This window comes from Colossoma macropomum, unplaced genomic scaffold (assembly GCF_904425465.1).
Source record: "Colossoma macropomum unplaced genomic scaffold, Colossoma_macropomum, whole genome shotgun sequence".
Taxonomy (NCBI): domain Eukaryota; kingdom Metazoa; phylum Chordata; class Actinopteri; order Characiformes; family Serrasalmidae; genus Colossoma; species Colossoma macropomum.
The window spans coordinates 7,086,201-7,110,863 of NW_023494788.1; the positions used below are offsets into that span (position 1 = coordinate 7,086,201).

Here is a 24,663-nt window from a genome sequence, read left to right on the forward strand (position 1 = left end):
AAAAGCAGTCAAATATGAGGAGTTCAGAATATCTGCCTGTGAAGGTTTGATCAAGAAAATGGTGGAGAAGTTTAATTGTCTCTGAGTACCTGTACCCCTCTTTTAGACATAAAAAAATATTTCTGTACACTGTAAACAAATTTTGGTTACAAATACATTATTAAATTAAAGAAACATTCTGGTTTTTTTTTTCCTTTTAACACCTTTCCTATTTTATTATTCAGTTTTACTCTTTTATTATTATTTTATTTTATTTAATTAGTAACTCAAACTATTATATTTAGAAAATTATTTTACAGTCTGTAACTAGGAAAATTATTTTTACTCTCCATCAAATACAGAAAGACAGGCTTCGAGAAAAAATCTGCATTTTCTAAATCTAACTATGTTTAGATTGTTTGTAAACAAACATGCAAACAAATAAATAAAAACATGAGAAAAACTACATTCATGTAAAATACAGTGATATAGTCAATTTTCTAGTAATTAAATGTTTTATTACTTCATTAATCCAATTTATTTAATTTCTTATATTATTTTATTTTATGTAAGAAATTCTTCACATCGTCATAGGGCAAAAACCTTTCATTAAAATGATTTAACAAGCACATTTAAAACATTTACGCATTAAATACACTTTATTTCTTCACAATAGTACAGTATATAAAAATGGCTTCATAATGTGGAACCACAGCAAGTTCTCAAAAACAGCTACACACATTTACAGTCAGGACTTTTGTCACTAGATCTGTTCTCACAGCCTGAAACACATCTTCTGCATTTCCATAAGTACAGAAAATATCCACAAACTTCACTTCTTCTGCTACAAGAGAAGAGAGTCCAGTGAGTTAGTGCTTGTTGGAGTCAGTAACTGAGAAGTATCTGACTTCAGAGTAAACACTGTGTCCAGAGTGTCCACTCTTCATTCTCAGGCTTTTGGCTGCATAATTCAGCTCCACAGCAGCAGAGTCCTGTAGAGATGAATATGAAATATTAAAGGCTGAAGATTAGAGAACTCTATGGGAATTAAACAGTGTCAGTGTGAATGAGAGAACATGTAGATGAGATGAAATGAGATGAGAGAATATGACCTCAGTGCTGGTCACTTTTAGTTACTGGTTTGTAGTTAAATTGCACCTTTCATTAAAATGAAAATTTCACATTAAAATACAGCTCGAAAGGCTTCACACGGAGGAAGGCAAATAAAAGCCAGTATAAATGAAGAAATGGGAGCAGATGTTGAGCTGATCTGAATAAATGGTGCTAGTTTATTAATAATGAACATGTAGTCAGTGAAGTTCTGCCAGTACTGGAGTAATATGTTTACTCTTCTGTGTTGTAAGAACTCTTTCTGCTGATTCTGTATAAGATGTAGTTTGTCTATACTCTTTTTGGAGATGCCAGAGAACAATGCATTACAATAATCTGAACTGCAGAAAACAAACATATAACTTCTTAGAATCATGCAGTGTGAGATCAGGCCTGACCAAAGTTTTTGATTTTGATTATTTTATTTGTTTGTTTTGTACGTTTTTATGTGCGTTAAATATGACCAAACCATTGCATTTTAAGAGATACATGTAAGGGATCTGTCACAATCACATATATTCCCAAAGCTGCTCCCAGATAGGACACAAGGGGATCCACAGGACTCACTGTAAGACTTTAGATGTTGATACTACTGTATATTTGCATTCACACACATTCAAATCCAGGCAGCAGCAGATTGTGATATTTCATTGCGATGAAAAGAAATTTACATTCACAGAAATTAAAGTGGTCAGAGCTACAGTTAAATCTATGCATGGTGCTCTATAGATAGGTGCATGTAGATAAAAGTTCTTCTATGCAGTAATGTTGGACAGCAAAATACTGTCCACCATAACTCCAATGATGTCCATTCAGGAACAGTTCCCAAAAAAATCAATGAGGGTGCTTCACAAAAATATGGGTGTATCCATTAAAATATTCATGGTTATTCAAAAATAGAAGGAAATTGTTTGTGAATATATCATCAAAACTGCTGGAATATCCATGCTTTAACTGCTGCTTTGTGGAGTTTACAACCACAAGACAAAAACGCACCAAGGTTCTATTGAAGAGTACAGCTTCACATGAATAACATGATATAACAGGGTTATATAGATACGTTAGTAAACATAAGTAAACATCAGTACTGACAACAGAACATGCAAACAGGCCCATGTGCAGATTTTTTAAGGGCATCAAGGGAAAAAAAATAAGAGCAATAGGCACATGAATTGGGCTTTCAGAGATGGACAGGAATCTCTATGAATGTATGGATCTCCTGATGTTGGGGTAAACTCTTAGAAAGTTGTACTATGAGTATAATGTTCTGATGAGTGTAAATGATTTCAGGAAAGGATTGTCCTGCAGCAGCTTTGAACCAGAGCACTCAGAGTTCTGCTGCTCTGATCTCAGAGAGGACTATGCACTGCAGAGTGACCAACTCTCCTGGAGAAATAGTCCCCTATACTGGAGTTTGGAGCACTGATATGTTGAACTGATGGTGACCTGGTGAATATAATAGGGCCTTATTCACAGATACACTGTGTCATGATTAAAAATGATATTGTGTTAAAAAAATTCAAATGTAAGACATTCACCCAATATTTTATTCTAAATACAATAAATACACAATAATAGATATGAAAAACAGTAATGTGATTACCTGTCACAGCTAAGACTATGATATTGGAAAATGTAAATGTTTTTCCATCACTTTTTTCACAGAAGTACATTCCTTCCTCATCTTTGGAGATTGATTTAATAATCAGAGGAAAATCTCCATTTAGACTGCATTTTGAATCAGGTAAAAGAGGATTTTTGTTGTCTAACTTTAATACCATTTCTTTTAGGTTTCTTGTAGGTTGTTTGTACCAAACCTTGACATTTATATCAGACTTTTTTAATTTTACAAGACAGGGTAACACTTTCTCCAGCCTTAACTGAGATAAACTATCTCTCATTAAGCTCCACAGCTTCAATAAGACCTAGAAAATTACATAAAATTAATTATAAGCAATACGAAAAATAGTGGTTGACATTTTAGCAACAGAAGTTACATAAGTCCAGAATCAAATTGTTATTTAATATCTGACACTTTTGTGAGGAGCTCATAACTTATTAAGTATTTAACATATTAAGTAGAGAGATAAAATGGGAATCTGAACTGGAACCATTATCGTCATCATCATCATCATAAGACGCTTTACTTATTTAAAGTAACTTGGAAAGGAACCTTCTGACCAAACCAGCAAACTGCATTAGCATGCTGAGCTCAAGAGATCTGATTTGCCAGCAGTTTTAAATTTTATTTATTATTATTATTATTTTTTTGCTTCTGATGATTCAAGTGTTATTATAAGAAACAGTCCACTTAACAATTCATATATATATATATATATATATATATATATATATATATATATATATATATATATATATATATATATATATATAATTATTGTCATTGTAATTGGCATCCCTGCATTTGGTACTTTGTGCAGCCTCCCTTTGCCAACATAAAATCAGTTTCCTGTTTTGTTAACTATTCCTCAGCAAACACATTTTCAATGGGGTTTAGATCAGAAAACAAAGATGGTCATGTCAAAAATTTGATTCTGTGGTCACTAAAGCATTTTACTGTGGAATTGGACTTGCCATTAGAATACCTGATGTTACCAGTAGGAGGCAGTGTAAGCATTGGCTGTGCTCTGGGTACCTACAGTAGTTTGCGCATGATCGATAAGATGGAATAAGACCAGAGCTAAGCTGATTAATAAAATAGAGGATGACATTTAAGCTAGTTAACAATAAAGCCAAAAGGCATCAAAATCAGAGCCATTATCATAAAGAAGCTGTTTTAATTAAAAACAGACTGGAGAGAAAGCAAGCGCACCACACTGTATCAGCAGGTTGGGCTCAGTAAATTAAAGTCATTGGCTGCTGAAAGATTTTTTTTTTTTTTTCGATGTGCTTGTTGTTTAACCTCTTATATGTACAGGGCCATTTTATTACATGCTCATATATATATATATATATATATATCTTAAGAATACCTCAACCATTTTGCAATTAAGTCCCTGTAGTTACTGAAGAATAACTAATCCCAAAGGTATTGGATTAGTTCCAAAAATCACCTGACTCTACCTACAGCATAAAAGAATGAAATCCTGAAAATTACAAACCAATAATATGAGAATTTAGGTTGTTATTCATGCTAAATTATTTGCATCATAAAGTACAGATATGTGCAAAAGTTTGGTGTCCTTGGTCAAATCACATGTTTTGTTGATTTTCTAAGTAAAAGAAAAGTCACACATCCTCCACAGAGAAACACACTTCTGCACATTTTAATACACAATTACTGTTAATTTGCCACATTTAACGTACTGGGAAAAAAAGCGTAGCATAAAAATGCCATATTTAAGTGTTTTCTTATTTGTGTAACATATTTTCAGAAAATCAGCAAAACATGTCATTTGATCAGGGGTGCCCAAACTTTTGCATATAGCTACAGTATTCAAGCATTTATTCTATATTATGACAACTAATAATGCAATTATTAACATAACAGATCAATAATTACTTACTAATACTGGTCAAAATAAACAAAGTTTAATTCATAGTGAATAATTATTTGAAAATGTCTGATTTGAGTTTATTAAACAGAAAAGACAAAAGTAATAAATCTGCAATATGCATATATTAAAATAAAGTGTTACGAACTCTCGTTGGCTGTGCTCTGCTGATGATATTGTGCAAATCTGAGAAGGCAAGTAAATTAAAGAATTTATGAAGTACATAAATTCATAAGGTATAATTGTATTCATATTCATACAAGTATAATGAAAGTGCCTTAACTGCCTAAGTCTTGTTTCATTCACAGATTCAAAAAATTAAAGATTATCTGTTTTTCTTTTATATGTATGTATTTTTTTTTTTCTATGCCTCTTTCGCCTAGCTTGACACTCTGATGACTGTATGGGATCATTTGTACATTTTATTATCCACACAAACTAAAAATCTAAAGAATCTGAAATATCAGCTCTATAAGAGTTATTAGAGAGCTCAGCTGTAAAGCAGAGCACTGAGAACAGAAATGGGCAGGTTTGTTTCTGGTTGAAACTAACATATAGCTTAAAGAATAAGTGTATAAAGAGTACCTGTCTGGTGGTCCTATCACTCACAGCCCCCTCCTGAACTTTCTCTGTAAAGAAGGTAAAACTTCACAATTACTTTCAGATACAGTTTAATGAGGCTAAACCTATTAGTAAGTATTATCACTATTTTCTATTTTCTTTCAATCAAAAGTTTCAGCTGTATCTCATAATGAACACTTACCACCAGCGTGGTGTTCAGATTTTCTCAGTTTATGAATTAAAATGGTTTGAATGCAGATTACAGCCACACACACTGCTGAGACACCTGCCAGAGTCAGCATTACAGGACCTACAGGATCTACAGACAATTGGACCAATTGGACAGGTAATTATTAAAATACTGTATACATGAACACAGCAGTTCAAGCCATGAAACCTCTTTCCATCTAAACTTTTTTAGCTTGAATTTTATGCCAAGTAATTTTACATTTATTAAGAAAAATAATTTTAAACATGATGATTTTAGTTTTTTGTCTGCTGTATATTCTTTCTCTGCTTTCCTGATCGTCCTGCACCCCAAGCTGGTGTACATTTATTTCTTACAGTACAGACCTGAGCTGGGTCTGTTGGGTCAATTGTGTCTTATACTTGTCTTTATCTCAGTACAGGGGAATTCCACCAATTAAAAAAAATAAATAAAAAAAAATCTGCGTAATTAAAAATATACATTTTACAAATTACAAAATTACATTACAAAACATTTTAAGTGGTTTGCTGCGGTGGTTGGAGCATCGGAAAGAAACATACAGAACCAGAGATGGGAAATATTTAATGCCTCTGAAAGCTCCTTCACAGAAAATTATTACATGAGATGCCTGATATATTTTGATGTGAAATGTAAATTTTTGTAATTCCATTAATGGTCAGGAGATACATGCAGGGGTGTCAACAAAGATACCCAAATAAATAAATAAATAAATAAATAAATAAAATTCTTTTACACTACTGTTTCCCCTTCATGACTATTTAAATATATGTAAACATTTATTTTTAATAATAAGTAAAGTTTGTGTTGTATTTCATGACCTCTGGTTTTGATCAGTGCCAATGTAAAGAAATATGAGTCAGTAAGTGTCTCTACAGTGAATCATGTCACATTAAACCACTCTGAACGACTTTGTTTTCTTTATTTTCATCTAAGATCAACAATTGTAGAATTTTCCTTTAAGGTGCAGCAAAAGATTGGGGTCAAAACTATAAATGAATAGCTATAGTGTAGCAATGCTCTGTCATCTATAGTCTTACGATTTGGGTTACAACACCTGTTTCTGTCATATTTTCTGTTTTTTTATTTTGATTTAGACACATATCATTGATTATGAGGCCCAAGTCATTATTAGAATGTAAGTCTATGCAGCTCTAATGCACTTTTATGAACCTTTTATTTGCCTTACAAATTTTAAGTTGAAATATATAGTGTTTGTAAGTATATGCACACTACATGAGTGCCTAGTAGTACACAGAATGACTTACTCAGTTCTACTGATGTTCCATTACCAACAATGATCTTCCCACAAGCAGCCACTGTGCAGTAGTAAGTTCCAGTATGGTGGTGGTCGAGGATTTTCTTGGAGAGGTTGTACACAGAGCTCTCAGTTGTACACAGAGCTCTCAGTTCTGCTGCTTCAATCTCAGAGAGGACTGTGCACTGCAGAGTGACCGACTCTCCTGGAGAAACTGACCCTGTTACTAGAGTTTGGAGCACTGATATGTCTGACTGCCCTGGAAAACATAATAAAGACAATGTAGGAATTTTAATTCAATCGTAAAAGTGCAATAAAAGGAATAAAACAGTGTAGTAACAGCCCAACAGTGAAGGCATTACTGTGAAAAGTAATAGAAATTTACAGAATATATTTACACTACTATCAATGTCAACAGTGTATTCAATACTGGCTTCATATGATTGATTTTAAAAAATAAAGCATTCTTATGGCTTATTATAAAAGACATTGTACATGAAAAGAACACTGAAGGCAATAAATCAATTATATCACCTGTTACAGCCAATAATGTAGCATTAGAAAATTCCATCGCTTTCTGTCCGTCCACCCTACAGAAGTACAGTCCTTCATCTTCTTTAGTAACAGATTCAATCCTGAGAGAAATGCCACCTTCAATGTTGTCTATTTTGAATCTTGTTTGTTTGAAATGTGATGACATTATTGGGTCCTTATCTTTAAGCTTTGATCCCACTTCCAGTGGAACATGCTCCAGTCTTTGTTTGTACCAGATCCTATTTTTTGCACTAGAGTTGTCTACAAATGTGCAGCTGAGAGTGACCGCTTCACCAGTCTTAGCTGAGATGACCAACGGCTCTGAATTTCTCACTGCACGAGCAGAATCTGTAAAACAAAGGTCACTTTCAGTCAATTTGAAAAACATGGATGAATTATAAAAACAAGCAGAATTAACATTAATAAAACAAAGACAATTTTTGTTGTTGGACTTTATGAAACTTACATATTTTGTAGAGAAGTAAGATGATAATCGCAGCTCGAGCCATCACTGGAAAAACAACAGTTATAACTTGAAGGCAAAATGTAGGCAAGGATGTAAAAAAAGCATCAAACTGCATTAGCTCACTGGGTTCTTATACTGAAGCTCATTGGCTGGTAAAAGTCACATGGTTCTTTCTGTCTGCTTGATTTGATCTGTTTGGCCACAAAAAGTTCTCTGGGCTCTGTGTGAGCTCTTATCAGTACTAGAGAAGCAGTCATGTATAAGGAGCCTCCGGTATCTGCCTGTGAAGGTTTGAATTGTAGAATAAAGAATCTAGGATTGTTTTGGTTTTCAGTTGTGCTGTTGGAAAGATTTACTTACCTTTAACTGCTTAAATCCTTGTAGACAATATATTTCTCATATATTGCAAATGAATATATGACCATTTTGATTTATTCAGTCTCCATTTGTTTGAGTAAGGGTTGGCCTTAGATTGCGATTTATTTTGTTTTCAAGTTTTTGTCTTTATTTTATTTATATAAATCTTCATTAAGTACCTAATAACTAATAAAGATTTTAGTTAATAAATCTTGTAATGTCACCCTGTATAGATGGCAAAGCCAAAAACAAGAAGACCTGAGAAAGAAACATTAATACATAAAATATCATCAGTTAACTCTGTATGAATGATAAGTCCAGGGCGATGCTGTAGAAGCTCCAGTACCAGACTGAGTAAAAAGACTAATTTCACCATCCAGGAATTTATTGACATGAAAATTAAAACTACTGTTTAAACTCATCATTATGTTGACACTTGTCATTATGATAAGGTTTATGATATATACTGACAGTAATTCAGTACAGATATGAAAGACAGGAGATGTATACTATGGTGGGTAGACTAAAACAGGACTGATATGGTTTGTTATCAAAACAAAACCCTGTATCTCTAAAGCAGTAACTTTATAAGAGAAAGAAAAAACAGATCGAGTAACATTTATATCAGTCAGTTCATCATGAAACATCTTCATCATTATCACCACTTTTATTTACATAGTACCTTTCCATGCTCAAGATGCTTTCCAATCAGAAAGTAACAAAATACAACCCTACCAGTCCTGGCAGCCCCAAAGCTGCAGTACAGCATCAACCAAGCAGCCAGCCCAGGCTGCAATGTCACGTCGATCAGGTTCCCAGTCTAGAGAGCCTTGTAGCCGTCTCTCAAGCAGCTGGTCCAGGCTGCATCATAGCTGTGATGTAGTGTTACCCTAACGGCCAGACAAAGAAGCCTCTAAGCCGTGCTAGGAAAATCCATGTGAGTTGATATGATAGCAAACTCCTCAGCCAGCAGGGAAACATAAAAACATACACAAACATATAAAAACCGCTGTATAGCTGCAGCATTATTGTGCCAGTGTGCTTACAGTGGAGCACACACGCACCCATGCACACACACATCTTTATACTCTACATTACCGGATTGAGAAAAATAAGTTTCAGTAAGAAGCTGAAATTTCTGCCTTGTGACTTCAGCACATTGACCCCAAAGAAAAAGTGAAAAAAAATGATTTAATATATATTATTTCATATAAGATGTATGCTGTCTAGACATTATAAGATGGTTTAAACAATTAAAAAAGCTCATCTTTCAAAAAACTTTGTAAAACATGCCCTCTTGAGGAATTAGAGCTGCCTCTGTGTCGCCAAGTCCTTTTACCCATTCATCCATCCATCCATCCATCATCTAAACCGCTTATCCTTCTGAGTTGCGGTGGGTGCTGGAGCCTATCCCAGCTGTCATTGGGCGGAAGGCAGGATACACCCTGGACAGGTCGGCAGTCCATCGCAGGGCAGACAGACAGACATACACATTCACACACACTCACACCTAGGGGCAATTTAGCATGTCCAATCAGCCTGACTGCATGTTTTTGGACTGTGGGAGGAAACCGGAGTACCCGGAGGAAACCCACGCAGACACGGGGAGAACAGGCAAACTCCACACAGAAATGACCCTGGTCACCCGGCCGGGAATCGAGCCCAGGCCATTCTTGCTGTGAGGCGACAGCGCTACCCACAGCGCCACCATGAACTTTTACCCATTCAGATCCAAATAAATCATACGCACATTTATTATTATTATTATTATTATTTTTTATTTTTTTTTTTATATTCAGCGTATCAATAGCAAGCACCTGAAATGTGAAGTGTATTAGTTTGGCTGCTGAAAGTCATAGCTTGTAAAAAAAAATAATAATAATAATAAAAAAAAAATCACATAATGTTGATTTTCTACAGAGAACACACTTCTGCACATTTTGATAAACAATTACTGTTCATATGCTGAATTTAACACATTGAAAAAATAAATACATAACTAAAATCTGACTTTTGAAAAGCTCTGGCACTTTTTTTTTTTAATTTGTCAAAGTCAACAAATAAATTAAATGCTTTTAATAGAAGTTTTTATATATAGATGTAAAACAGGTGTAGCGTGAATTCAGTTTCAAACTATCAGTCACAATCTGTAAAGGCCTGCAGAGTGACCACAGCTTTATTTTAGACTGATTATATGGAAATTCTCACTACTATCTGAAACACGTCTTCTGCATTTCCATCAACACAATATCAGACACCATCTGAGCTCATAAGCACGTTTGCCACACGTGAGACATGTGACTAACCACACACTCTAAAACTGCTCTCGCTCGGCTCCTTCAGAGAACTGACACTTCATACCAAACTGGACTGTTTTTTTCAGTCATGCAGTTTTGAGCACAGAGCAAAGTGAAGCACATGATTGTAGATCCTGACTGAAATCAGGACAAACACAAATAAACAGATACAGATTACAAAGCTGACAGCAACAGAAAATATCCACAAACTTCACTTCTGCTGCTACAATAGAAGACAGTCCAGTGAGTCAGTGATTGTTGGGGTCAGTTGTTATCCGTTGTCGACCAGAGGAGGATGGGTTCCCCTATTTGAGTCTGGTTCCTCTCGAGGTTTCTTCCTCCTGTTGAGGGAGTTTTTCCTTGCCACTGTCACCAAGGCTTGCTCACTGGGGGCGTGGACCCGGATTCTTTGTAAAGCTGCTTTGTGACAACATCTGTTGTAAAAGGCGCCATATAAATAAATTTGACTTGACTTGACTTAGTGCATATTGATTTTTTTTTTCAGACAGGCATATGGTTTATAAGATAACGAAGTGTAAAATCATAATGTCATTACCTGTCACGGCTAAGAATGTGCCATTATAAAAGGTAATGGTTTTATCGTCTACTATTCCACAGAAGTACATTCCTTCATCATCTTTAGTAATTTGTTCAATAGTCAGAGAAAAATGCTGGTTTATTTTGAATCTGCCTGATGTAGTAGTTGCTTTTATTTTTTAGGGTAATTTCACTGCAACTTCCTGAGGTTCCTGTCCTGATCTTTATTTGTACCAAACCCAATTATTTTGAGAAAACTTTTCCACAAATTTGCAGTGTAGAGTAACAGTTTCCCCAGGCTTAGCTGAAACAAAAGATGACTCAGAAAGCTCAACAGCTTGAGCAGAATCTATAAGATACAATAGATACAATCAGATCAGAGCTAAGCTGATAAAGACAATAGCTAATAACATTTTAACAAGCACAGTTAAAAGTAAATCCAAGAATTAAGAGTTATTAAACCTAAGAGCTTATAAGAAGCTCATGAACTTACGTGTTATGTAGAGACATAATATGAGAGTCCATATCAGAGCCATCATCACAAAAGAATCAGATCTTCATTGAAGTAACTGATGCAACTGAGCAAGCATCAAGTTAGCTTGCTGCGCATGTGAGTGTAACCTCATTGGCTGGAAAAAGTCACACCTTTTTTTTTTTTTTATGACTGCTTGACTAACTCATGTGTGGCCCTTAGAAGCCTTTTGGTCTTTTGGTCTTCTTTCATGTCTATTTAAGTTTTATGACAAATTGTTTTGATTCCATAAACAAGAAATAAACCCATCTGTTCTATTAAACCTTAATACAGCAGTTTCTTTCAAAAGTTTCTTCTATAAAACTCCAAAGACCCAGTAAAACAGATTTAATAATAAGAAAGAATGTGCTTGTAAGCTCAGCAAACAACACAGCAGACTGAAAGAAGCTTTTAAAAACAGGTGTTCAGCTAGATCTGATGCATTCATCAACTTATCCGTAACCAAGTAGTAATAATTTGATTTCAGTATTATTGGTGCAGTTGGTCATTAGTTCATGCTTATGAAAAGGGGAAGAATTTTTAACCAATGTAGTAGAACTTTAGACCAGTTCTGAGAACACAATGAAGTGATCTCAGTGTTAGTCTTTGTCTCAACATTATGCTTTCTCAGTCTGAGAGTCAGGCCTGTCACAGTCATGCCTTATACATCTATGGTGTTGTGAGGTCTGTAACACATGGTATTAAAAGGTTGACCTTGTGAAGAAGGGAAAAGCAGTGAGAAATGGACAGATCAGAGCTTTTCTAAGACATTTATTAAAACCAGCCACTAAACACTTACATACACTATCAACTGAGTACTTCTACATTTACTTTACATTTACAGCATTTAGCAGACGCTCATATCCAAAACAACTTACGTGCTTTGTTGTCTACTGAGAGAAAGTATCTTTGTTAGATACAAATAGATCAGAGAGAGAGCTAGTCCTGAGCTCAGATACTGCTAGAAACAAAAGTCCAAGTTGGTACATAGAGAAGTTTTGTAAAAGAGATATGTCTTCAGTTTGAGTTTGGAGACCACGAGAGAGTCTGCTGTTCGGACAGCAAATGGGAGTTTGTTCCACCACCTGGGTGCCAGGACAGAGAAAAGTCTAGATGCTTGGCCATCTTGAAGATTGAAGAATGGCAGGCCGAGCTGTACTTGAAGTTTGAGGGGCCCAAGGTACAGATACAGTTTGAGATTTAATCACTGGCATTAGGAAGGGATGAATTTGTCTGTTTTTAGCTTTGTAGGCAAGCATGAGGGTTTTAAGTCTAATGTGTGCAGCTACAGGAAGCCGTTGAAGGGAGTGCAGCAGTGGAGTGATGTGAGTGAACTGAAGACTGAAGAAAAGCGACCTGCATAAGAAGACCAGCCAAGATTGAGTTGCAGCAGTCAAGCCTTGAGATGAGAAGAGACTGAACTAGCACTTGAGTGGCCTCTTGAGTGAGAAAGGGTTGAATCCTTCAGATGTTGTACAGTAGAAACCTGCATGACTAGCTGAGAACAATAACTGGCCATCCAGAACCTCACCAAGACTTCTTACATCTTCAGATAGAACAATCAGAGAATTCTCAAATGAGATGGTGAGATCATGGTGAGGATCTGTAGTTCCCAGGCATGAATAACAGCACCGTCTTGCTAGGATTGACTTTCAAGTGATGAGCTGCCATCCATGAAGAGATGTCAGTCAGACATGCTGAGATGTGACTGGAAACCTGAGTATCAGAAGGTGGGAAGAAAAGAATTAGTTGGGTGTCATCAATATATAAGTAGTAGGAGAAGCAATGAGAGGATAATACATCACCAAGAGTGTGAAGTAAGAAGAGAGGAAGACCCAGCCTCGAGCCTTGTGGGACACCAGTGGAGAGCCTGCATGGAGAGGATGTGGACCCTCACCATGTTACTTGATAAGAGCGCCCCTCCAGATAGGACTTAAACCACTTCCACACGGAGCCAGTGATTCCAAGGTTGGTGAGAACAGCCAGTCTTGAGAAGTTCTACACTAATTACACCCATTTACAATAAAGCTGTGCCCTGTTCACACACATCTAAAATAAAGACTGCTCAAGAACTTCTTTAGGACAATGATACCAACTTCACTGGCAAAGAGACCGAACTTAATTTGCTTAATGGCTCCTTGTTAGCAGTCAGCAGCAAATAGCTTCCTGATTAAATTGCAGTTAGTAAAATTTTCTGATTAATTCCACACAGTGTGCCACATTTTGGTGGAATGGGAGAGAAAGAGATTAGGTCTGGGATGGAATTCCTCAAGGTAGTGCAAGGGTTAAAATAAAATCTCAAAATGCACAAGGTTGTCTCGCTCATTTGTACCATGACTATTAGATAGTAAATGGGGAAAGTGAGCACATTTTCTATCATAGTTTTGTAACATTACCTGCATCAAGAATCTTTTATTTTAAGGTGGTACAAGAAAAAAAGGTTAGAATTACATTCTCCTCCAATTTTACAGAAACTTAAAGCTGTTCATAATTTCCTTTTCCTAATTATTAATTATCAGGGCCGCTGGAGCCTCACCTGCTTTGTGGAACACAACCAGAAGTTGTTTGGGTCACACTGTATTCTGATGATCCTCTATATATGATCTACAGATGTTGAGGTTTAGAGACATCTACAGCCATAATGTTGGAACTGCAGGACTACAGCTGTTAGCTTATCTGTTTGTTGTGTGTGTTTAAGAAACTACCCAAAAGTCGTCTCCTTAGTAGAGCAGCACTGAAGGAATTATTATTATCTTGGAAATAAATGGTTACTTCCATTGTTTCATATAAAACATTGTAAATACATATATGTTAAAAAATCACCATAATAATATCAAAAGAAAATTTCTGAAAAATGTAATTTCTTTAATGTGACATTTTCCATTGACAGTTTCATATTTACAATCATGACAGTAAATTTACATAAACATCACTAAATGCTAAATAGCTACACAAAATTAGCTTATGATTTTTAACGGTTTCAACAAGAAATATATTTAATGTCTGACAGTTACTTGGTGATGTTTTCAGCTGGTTTGTATATGCTATAAGAAAAACAATAAGAAAGAAAGAAAGAAAGAAATGTCTAGAAAACACTGACAATTTTTATGAATACTTTTAACTCAATATGATTTATTTTCTTCATTTTTCAGCAATATTGTGTTTCTGGATTGCTCTGTAGTCAGAAACGGAAGAATCTCACTCGGGTGAACACGTTCTCCTTCAGCAGTCATCTCTTGTCTGATAAATTTAATGGTGCGAAATTGAATTCTTCATCTGAGTCCTATTTCAGAATAAATAAACAAATAAACATACAAATAAGTTAATAAATAATATTAGTACAAATCCATGATAAGGCAAATATCAATCAAGTTATAAGATGTCTCTCTCTCTCTCTCCCTCTCTCTCTCTCTCTCTCTCTCTCTCTCTCTCTCTCTCTTTATGTATTTTATTTTCTTATAAGTGAAAGTAAGTTTGTTAGCAAGTTAGAATGTTTACCTCACAGCTCCAGATTATAACTGACGAAGGTAAGTGAAAAATTGCAGGTGAAAATTTGTTTACATTTGATTTTCATGAAACCATTAAGATACATACATTGCAGACATGAGTTACATTGTTTACACAGAGCTTGAATAATATCCAGCTTGTATAATCTAATAGAAAAGCAAAGCCAGCAGAACAGGATGCTCTGAACCAGCCTCACATGAGCCTACGGTCACCATGCCCAGAGCCAAGTGTCGAATAGAGGGGTATAAAGCCCCCCAGCATTGAACTGTGTAGTAATGCAGCTCCAACCAATACCTTTGGGATGAGTTGAAGTGATTCAGAACTGATGATCCAACATCAGTACCTGACCTCCGCTCTTGTGGCGGAATTCTGCATTTTAGTGTCTCTGACCTCAGTAGAAACATTAGATGAGTGAGTGTCTAGAGACTTTTGTAAATATAGTACATATGGGTGTCAACTAATGATGTGAATCACATGTTTAAATGTATGACTTGACAGCTGGGCCTGAATAGCTGCACTGATATGAACTGGTGTTAAAACCACACCGTCTTCTGGAGGTGTGAAAGTTTCAGCCTCTTTATCTCTTTATCTTGTGTTTAGTGTCTGGTTGAGGATGCAGTCCAGGGTGCAAATGTAGTCTGAGGAATGGTGGGGGTGGGGTCTACACTAAACATGTAGCAATTTAAATTTAAAACTGTGTAAACAAAGTAAACCTACAGTTAGACTTATTATGTTGATATTATGCTTTATGGATATAAATGCAAAAACAAATAGTATTATTAACAGAAATACTATCAAACATTCATTACTGAAATTCAGTGTTGTTTTATTTTGCAATGGCATTTTTTCTGTTGTGTTACTAAAATGCTTGGTATGATCTGCATGTTCTTGTATATATTTTATCAAAATACCCCAATAATAAATATGATGATAATTAAGACAAAACTATTGATAACTATTATGGAATAATTCAACAAATGATCATAGTTCATCAAAAAAGTGCTGAAATCTCCAGGACAGATTAGCGCTGCTTTCTGTTTGTTGTTTCAGACTATAACTAAAATAAAAACAAACTCTTTACACTATTCAGCAAAGGGTTGGCTGGTAGTCTAGTGGTAGACTATAGTGCATAGTTTGTATAGTGCAAAGATGAACCTGCTGGTTTATCAGCACTTTCACAGCGATGCATTCTATGTAGTACAGCAGCGCTTTCTTCTGTATCTGTAACTGTGACATGTCTAGTGTTTGGTGGAGCTCCATTAGTTTGTTACATGTATATATTTCTTTTATTTATTTATTTATTTTTATTATACATGGTATAGCAGGTAGTTTTCTTAATGACAGCCACAATTCTGTCAGGTATGTGTATTGCCAGTGTCTTGAGTTAAAAAGTGTCGGCTAACTTTTTTTTTAATTAATTATTATTATTATTTTTTTTTAAGGTAACATACCTGGTCTTGCAGCATCTCTGGGAAACTGTGGATGACAGACTGACATGTTTTGTCTTTAAATATATTGAGGTGGAAATGAGTTAGAAATTTAGCAGTGTGGTGATAAATTCTGTAGCATTTTGTTCACCTCAATGAACTCACTCAGTTTTTACAAACACTCACTGACATTCACCAATATTTTCTTATTTGGGATTTGTTCCTCGGTAAGAACAGAATTGCAGACTCAAGAGCACAAAGGTGCAAACAATTCTGAGGTTTAAGACATCAGAACAGCACATTTAAGTTAAAATCCAGAAAGATATTTGTGAATGAGGCCCATTATTATTATTATTATTATTATTATTATTATTATTATTATTATTATTATTATTATTATGAGGGAAAAAGCTCAACTGAAAACAGATTAATGTAAAGAAAAGACAGTAAAATCCTCCACTCACCACTGCAGTGGTCACTGTTTCTCCTTTTACAGGTTATAAAGGCTTGAGCAGAGATCACAACCACACACACTCCCAAAGCTGCTCCCAGACAAAGCACAAAAGAATCCACAGGTTCTTCTGAAATAAATAAATAAATGACAAATAGACAAATAAACAAAAAAAATCTTACTCTATAAAAGTTTAAGCTCTAATAAAATGGGATATAAAAAAAGAAAAATGTTAGATTTCATGTCACCAATGAAACATTATATAGAACCAGCAATGGAAAGCTTCCAATATATCTCAATTTTTGTCGTTTTTTTTGTCATTTTTTAGAAGAGCTGATCTCACACTGACGTGTCCGGCAACAGCTCTGAACCAGAACACTCGGAGTTCTGCTGCAGACTGACCGACTCTCCTGGAGAAACAGACCCCTGTACTGGAGTTTGGAGCACTGATATGTTTAACTGAGGGTGATCTGGTTAATATAATAAAGACACTGATTTTAGTGCATATTGGCTTTTTAATTTTACGTAGGCTGTAATCTATTAAAGAGTAAGACTGTTTTGCTTTGTTAATAAGTTGATGCTTAGGTACGTGGTACATTAACATTATATGCATAAGCACAGTATAAGCACAATAAATAAATGCAAAACAATGTCAAACGGACTTCATATCTTATAAAATATTGAGCGTAAAAAAGTCATACTAACATATAATTAGAGTTTTCAGTTGTTATTCTACAGATGTCTATGTTAATTACCTAAAAAAACACTAAGCTAATAATTACCTGTCACGGCTAAGAATGTGCCATTAGAAAATGTAATGGAGTTCTCATCTCCTTTTCCACAGAAGTACATACGTTCATCAGCTTTATTAGTTTTTTCAATAGTCAGAGAAAAACTCTGGTTGATTTTGAATCTGTTTGATGAAGTTGTGGGCTTTTTTCACTTTAACTGCACTGCCACCTCCTGAGGTTCCTGTCCTGCTCTTTGTTTGTACCAAAACCAATGCTTTGATCAGACTTTACCATGAATTTGCAGTGTAGAGTAACATTTTCTCCAGACTCAGCTGAGATGAATGATGCTTCAGAAAGATGTACAGCTTGAGCAGAATCTATAAGATTGAATCAGATCAGAGCTCAATTGATAAAGAAAACAGGAGTAAGTAGCACAAACAATAAGACCAAAAATTAAAATTAATTTAAGATCATTTTTTAAACAGCTCGTAAACTTGCATATCATGTAGAGATAAAATTAATAATAATTATTATAATTAAATTATTAATAATTTAATAATAATTAAAATTATTATCCACACTGTGGAGCAGTGCAACTGTGTTCTCTTGAGTGGTGGCGCTCCTGCCAGTGCCTTTGGGATGAGTTGGAATGATCCAAAACTGATCATCCAACATCAGTACCTGACCTCACTAATGCTCTTGTTGATGAATTCAATCAAATTCTCACAGCAATGGTCCAACATCTAGTGTAAAGCCCTCACAGAAGTAGAAGTAGAGGCTGTTACTGTAGCGAAGGGGGACAAACTCCCTATTAATACCCTTCATTTCAGATTGAGCTGTAATGAACACTGTGTGGTGTTCAGGTGTCTAGAAACATTTAGACAGATACAAAATATAATTTAATGGGCTAATTATTTATAAAAAGCCAAAACATTCTAAGCTTTATCAGTGAAGAACCGTGACTATTAGAGCTAGGCCTTTAATTCAGACCATGTCAAAACTGGCACTGTTATCCGATTTGGTAAGTTCCTCCACAGTGAACCAACAAACGTTTTTGTTGTTGTTGGTATTTTGGAAAAAGAAGTGTTAGAGACTCATTAAACTATTAAAGCCCAAGTGTTGCGAAGTATATATTTCAAAGCTGTGAGTTTAGGTGATTTTTTATGCTTAACAATTTGCATAGGTATATCTGTTTGTAGACGTCTGGCTGCCCTGGACAAATGACCCATTTTGTTGTTTTTCTATGTAAAAAGAGTTAATGCAGATAATTAGATAAGACTTTATTAATTTCCAAAAGTATAGCTAAAAAATACAATATGGGTGTTGCATTTAACTAATTAGAGTCACAGTTAAGTCAATATTTACTTAACATATTAAATAAATAATATGTATATATTAATAATAATATATATATATATATATATATATATATATATATATATATATATATATATATATATATATATATATATATATATATAAATTTGTGTTCTGTGTAGATGTGTTAACTTATTTTCACTTAGAAAATCAGCAAAGTGTCCTGTGACTGTTCAAACATTTGTACATGACTGATTATCCAAGTGTTTATTGTGCTTCATTATTAAAAGCACTGAGAACAGATACAGGCAGATTTGTCACTTGAAGAAATTTCAACCATATCAGATTCTCAGTAGAAAAGTTTATAAAGAGTACCTGTCTGGTGGTCCTCACACTCACAGCCCCCTCCTGAACTTTCTCTGTAGAGGAGATAAAACTACTTTTCACAATTACTTTCAGATACAGTTTAATCAGCTATATTTATTGATACGTATTATCACTGTTTTTTTTTATTATTATTATTTTCTTTCTATCAAAATGTTCAGCTGCATCTCATAATGAACACTTACCACCAGGGTGGTGTTCAGATTTTCTCAGTTTATGGATTAAAATGAGTTGAGCGCAGATTACAGCCACACACACTGCTGAGAAAACTGCCAGAATCAGCATTACAGGACCTACAGGAGCTTCTGTAAGAGAGAAATTACCAACATACTGTATACATGAATACAAAATTCAAGCCACAAAAATACATTTTCCATCTAACTTTTTTAGCTTGAATTTTGTTAATATTCTATTATTTCCCAATCATTTTCCACCCCAAGCTTCTGCACTTTTCTTCGCTCACAGGACAGACAGAATTGTTCACAGTGCTGATGATAAGAACCAGAGATCTGAAGTGTTTAATGCCTCTAACAGGTCACTAACCCCCACTTACCACAAAATCTGGTTCAACTGGATTCAACATTAGACAAGTAAAAATGAGTAAAGTTCAGATAACATGTGTTAATGGACTGGTGGTCTTGGGTAGCAAATGAAATAATCACCACTGTAAAGAAATCCGAGTAAGTAAGTTTTTTTTTTTACAATGAAATATTTCACTTTAAATCACTCAGTGGAACATTGTTTTCTTAATTTTCTTCTCAGATCAACAGATGCAACATCATTTTGGGTTCAAACCTATAGATTAAACATTGTAGTGTATCAGTGGTTTATGATCTATGGTCTTACAGTTACAAAACCCCTTTCTGTCATATTTTCTATTGTCTGTTTTGATGCTGATACATGTCATTAACATTCATTTGAAGCCCAAATCATTGTTAGAATGTAATTCCTTTATTATTGTTCTACAGCACTCTCAATTTCTTGTGTAGTATTTTATTTGCCTTACAAACTTTGAATTGAGGCCAAATGAAAAGAAAAAAAAATACAAACATTAACACACATATACTGCACAGGTGCCCAGTAGTACACAGAAAGACTTACTTACTTCTACTGTTGTCCCGTTCCCAAAAATGATCTTCCCACAAGCAGCCACAGAGCAGTAGTAAGTTCCAGTATGGTTGTAGTTGAGGATGTCCTTATATAACTCATACAGAGAGCAGCTTGTAGAAAAGCTGATCCCACACTGACGGCTGCTGCTGTTCTGATGAGTGTAAATGATTTCAGGAAAGGATTGTCCTGCAGCAGCTCTGAACCAGAGCACTCGGAGTTCTGCTGCTCTGATCTCAGAGAGGACCGTGCACTGCAGAGTGACTGACTCTCCTGGAGAAACTGACCCCTGTACTGGAGTCTGGAGCACTGATATGTTTAACTGTCCTAGAAAATATAATATAAACAGTGTAAGTATTTGTATTCAATAGTAACAGTGTCACTACAAGATAAAAATAGTTTAAAAACAGCAACTGTGATTGTAATAAGTAATGGACATTTACAGAATCATAATGTATACATTTTCATTAGTAATAGCAATAATGCATTTGAAACTGGCCTCATATTATAGATTGTAAGTATAAACAATGAAAAGGCAAGTTTATTTATATTTAGATAATATTTCATACACAAGAGCAATTCAGTGTGTTTTAGACTCTGATGAAGTCAAATCAATGAGCAGAAAACGCCAAAAATAATAAAAGAATTATCTTACCTTTGACCGCTAAGAATGTAGCAGTAGTAAAGTCCAGTGTTTTCTTTCTGGTCTCTCCACAGAAGTACATTCCTTCATCTTCTTTAGTGACACGTTCAAATGCCACTCGCAATTCTGTTGATTTTAAATCTTTTTGATTTGTAAAATTGATCTGAAATCATGGCCGACTTTCCTTCTAACAGTGATCCCACTTCCAGTGGCGCATGCTCCAGTCTTTGTTTGTACCACATGCTAACATTTTTATTTGAGTTGTCTGCAAATGTGCAGGTGAGTGTGTCTGCTTCACCGGGCCCAGCTGAGATGACCAACGGCTCTGAATTTCCCACTGCTTGAGTTCAGTCTAAGTCAAAAAGAAAAACTTGGTTGAACATATTTAACAATAATAAAAACTAAAACTATTTTTATATGGTAACTTTATGAAACTTACCTATTCTGTAGAGAAGTAAGATGATAATCACAGCTGGATCCATTATCAGAAAAACAACAGCTACAACTCAAAGGTGAATATTCTAAAGGCTGTAACTGCTTAAAGCATCAAACTGCATTAGCTTGCTGGGTTCTTATACTGAAGTTCATTGGCTGGTAAAAGTCTCGTGGTTCTTTCTATCTGCTTGATTTGATCTGTTTCGCCACAGAAAGTGCTCTTTGCTCTGTGTGAGCTCTTATCAGTAGTTGTGGTTGTCATACTCTCTGTTATCAGCTCTACAGAGAAGCAGCCATATATATAAATTTAAACTGAAGTTCTCAAAAGAAATTAAAAATGGAGATGTAATGTTTTGTCCTGACAGTGATGATACGCAGCTGTTGTAGTTATAATCTGTTGAATATGACAGTTTTTTTTTTACCTGTTTAACTTTTTACCCTCCATCATAAAGTGGAGAATAAGAAGTTGCATTTTCTAAATCTAACCACGTTTAAATCATCTTACAGCCAAAATACACTGATCCCAGTGAATGAATGAATGAAAACCTAACATCATGTAAAATGCTCACAGGGTAATACTAAAATTAGTAGCAATTAAAATATTTAAATGATTTAATTTTTTTTCACATTTTATTATTGTATATTCTATGCAATTCGTCACAGCATATATTTTTGGCAAGTCTTTAACATGTACATTTCAAACATTTACACATTTTTATACACTTTATTTCTGCCTAGCAGTACAGTATATAACTATGGCTTCATTGTGTGGAACAACTGCAAGTTGTCAAAAACAACTACTTGTATGTGCAGTCAGGAATAAATGGTAAAATATATGTCTGTAGTAAGTAAGAAACCAGTTCATATCAATTTTATTTTTTAATAAATTAATTTTTTTACAGTTATTCTTGTTTAAAATACTTTTACATATATTTAGGATTTGATGTGTTTGAAGTGTTTAATTTTTTCCAGATAATGTAATTAAACTCAGTTAAAGTAACATGCATGCATCTAATGTATCAGATGATAATAAATAGAACATCAGTTGTGCCTAGTTACCATGTTCGTTTATCCATTCAGAACACATTTCTCTGCATTTATTTGCATTTATTTGCAGCATGTAACAAAAAAAATAAAAAATCAACAAAATTTTAGCTTTCACCTTAAAATATCTGCAACAAAATCAATTAAGAAATTGCATCAAAAACATTAAAAAAAGCACGAACAATGAAGTAAAATAAAATTTCAAAATCTTTCCTTAATAATTTGTGTGCTTCTATTAGCCAAAGCTCAAAGGTAAAACAATGTAGATGAGAATAAAAACAGGTACAGTAATTGCATGTCTTGTTGATTTTCCAAGCAAAAATAGCCAAACACAACCTCTACAATGAGAACATTTACATTTTTTCTGCCAATTTCTGTGCACTGGGCATATTTATTTAGTTTAATTAAAAAAAAAAAAAAAATGGTGCATAACTTTTTATTTTATTGTACTCCCCCCCCAATATGTTAAATTCAGTAAATAAACAGTAACTGTGCATGTAGATCTGTTCTCACTACAACCTGAAACATGTCCCCTACATTTCCATTGAGAGCAAACAATATCAGACACCATCTGAGCTCATAAGTGTTTGTCAAACATGAGACGTGTGAGTGACCACACACTCTAAAACTGTGTTCTTGCTCCTTCAGGGAACTGACACTTCATACCAAATTAGACTGTTTTATTTTTCAGTCATGCAGTTTTGAGCACAGAGCAAAGTGAAGCACATGATTGTAGATCCTGACTGAAATCAGCACAAACACAAATAAACAGATACAGATTACAAAGCTGACAGTAACAGAAAATATCAACAAACTTCACTTCTGCTGCTACAAGAGAAGAGAGTCCAGTGAGTCAGTGATTGTTGGGGTCAGTAACTGAGAAGTATCTGACTTCAGAGTAAACACTGTCTCCAGAGCGTCCACTCTTCATTCTCAGACTTTTGGCTGCATAATTCAGCTCCACAGCAGCAGAGTCCTGTACAGATGAATATGAAATATTAAAGGCTGAAGATTAGAGAATTCTATGGGAATTAAACAGTGTCAGTGTGAATGAGAGAACATGTAGTACCTGACTGGGTTTGTTCTCCACCACCGAATCATGATCTCTCACTATGATGGAATAAAGAAAGATTACAGTGTCATATTTAGAGCTTAGATCAGAGAATATGACCTCAGTGCTGGTCACTTTTAGTTACAGTCAGTTTGACTTAATGAACACTGGAAGATCATTTTACTACTCTTTTGTTAAGAGATTGTCAAATGTGATATATTTCTTCTTCTTCTTCTTCTTCTTCTTCTTCTTCTTATTATTATTATTATTATTATTATTATTATTATTATTATTATTATTATTATTGAGGCAGTGAAGTGCTGCCATGTCCTGGAGTAATATGTTCACTCTTCTGTGTTGATGTAAGAACACTTTCTGATGATTCTGTACAAGCTGTGGTCTGTCGATACTCTTTTGAATATTTCAGGGAACAATTGATTACAGTAATACAAACTGGAGAAAACAAACTTATTGGTCAACTTCTTAGCATCGTGCCATGTGACAAATATTGTGATAGGTCTTAACCAATGTTACTAATCAATCATTATTAATAAAAGTACAATAACACCATATATAACAGATTAAGCTACACTCACCACTGCAGTTTTGAATGGCCTGAGCACAGATCACAATCACACAGATTCCCAAAGCTGCTCCCAGATAGAACACAGTGGGATTCACAAGACCCTCTGTAAGGTATAAATGATCAAACCACTATAATAATTACTTTCTTATAAGTTTAAAGCAAACACTGATTGTAGTATGTTATTGCACCACCATGACACCAATAAAGCTATTGCATTAAACTAACATTAAAATAACAGAAATTAAGGTGATCAGAGCTTTAGTTCAATCTATCAATTATGTTTAAATAAAAAGGAAGCCACTCTTTTTTATTTAGATTTATGTTTAATGGCAAAATGCTGTTCACTGAAACTGCAATGATGTCAATCAATTCACATGTGCGCCAATCAATTCACTCCACACAGCTCTAGAATACTGTCATATTTGGAATAAATTTAGAGTTTGTGATTTATCTTCATTACAGCGAAGTGAATCGTTGACCAACAACTGTACACAGTTTGAAGCGTACAGACACACAACACAAAGCACACAGATAGACTTACCCAGTTGTACTAATGCTCCATTGCTAAAAAGGAGAAGTTGTACACAGAGCTGTGTGTAGAAGAGCTGATCTCACACTGACGGCTGCTG

At 34.7% G+C, this 24,663-nt stretch overlaps 3 protein-coding genes across 8 annotated transcripts in view; all 3 read right to left on the minus strand.

Moving 5' to 3' along the window:
* Positions 1-6,475: 6,475 nt before the first annotated feature.
* LOC118806674 lies at positions 6,476-7,727 on the minus strand. Its single transcript, XM_036568176.1, has 3 exons — positions 7,650-7,727; positions 7,184-7,531; positions 6,476-6,908 (listed from the first exon to the last, which is right to left on the minus strand). The coding sequence occupies exons 1-3, from the start codon at positions 7,690-7,692 to the stop codon at positions 6,586-6,588; spliced, it is 714 nt and encodes a 237-aa protein (XP_036424069.1). The 5' UTR covers positions 7,693-7,727; the 3' UTR covers positions 6,476-6,585.
* A 6,468-nt stretch (positions 7,728-14,195) lies between these two features.
* On the minus strand, positions 14,196-21,542 carry LOC118806675. Of its 6 annotated transcripts, XR_005007142.1 has the most exons (9): positions 21,358-21,542; positions 20,931-21,270; positions 20,270-20,602; positions 19,354-19,473; positions 19,160-19,203; positions 17,759-17,844; positions 16,750-16,866; positions 16,310-16,362; positions 14,196-14,634 (listed from the first exon to the last, which is right to left on the minus strand). XR_005007142.1 is itself a non-coding variant. In XM_036568177.1 (7 exons), coding segments are annotated over exons 2-7 (654 nt in total). In that variant the 5' UTR covers positions 21,001-21,270; positions 21,358-21,542; the 3' UTR covers positions 16,627-16,865. The 6 variants fall into 6 exon arrangements, 1 of the variants encoding a protein (XP_036424070.1); XR_005007143.1 differs by lacking the exon at positions 16,310-16,362 and having other exon boundaries at positions 20,274-20,602; XR_005007141.1 differs by lacking the exon at positions 16,310-16,362.
* A 1,312-nt stretch (positions 21,543-22,854) lies between these two features.
* The window catches only part of LOC118806514, a 63,534-nt gene continuing 61,725 nt past the window's right edge, over positions 22,855-24,663 (minus strand). Inside the window, exons 3-5 of the mRNA XM_036567944.1 lie at positions 24,045-24,137; positions 23,467-23,507; positions 22,855-23,373 (exon numbers count right to left, since the gene is read on the minus strand). Of these exons, the coding sequence (XP_036423837.1) occupies positions 23,251-23,373; positions 23,467-23,507; positions 24,045-24,137 (257 nt within the window). The 3' untranslated portion in view covers positions 22,855-23,250. The remainder of the gene's footprint in view (positions 23,374-23,466; positions 23,508-24,044; positions 24,138-24,663) is intronic.

What these genes read in the sequence shown, in the direction of transcription:
- LOC118806674 (XM_036568176.1), bottom strand. Translation starts at nt 7,692, where the DNA reads ATGGCTCGAGCTGCGATTATCATCTTACTTCTCTACAAAATAT. An exon ending in CTTACTTCTCTACAAAATAT is followed by an intron (nt 7,532 to 7,649) that starts GTAAGTTTCATA and finishes TTTGTTTTACAG; the next exon opens with ATTCTGCTCGTGCAGTGAGA. An exon ending in TACATTATTGGCTGTAACAG is followed by an intron (nt 6,909 to 7,183) that starts GTGATATAATTG and finishes TATGTTTTCCAG; the next exon opens with GGCAGTCAGACATATCAGTG.
- LOC118806675 (XM_036568177.1), bottom strand. Translation starts at nt 21,000, where the DNA reads ATGTACTTCTGTGGAGAGACCAGAAAGAAAACACTGGACTTTACTACT. An exon ending in ATCTGAACACCACCCTGGTG is followed by an intron (nt 19,204 to 19,353) that starts GTAAGTGTTCAT and finishes TCTCCTCTACAG; the next exon opens with AGAAAGTTCAGGAGGGGGCT. An exon ending in GTGTGAGGACCACCAGACAG is followed by an intron (nt 17,845 to 19,159) that starts GTACTCTTTATA and finishes TCAATCTTATAG; the next exon opens with ATTCTGCTCAAGCTGTACAT.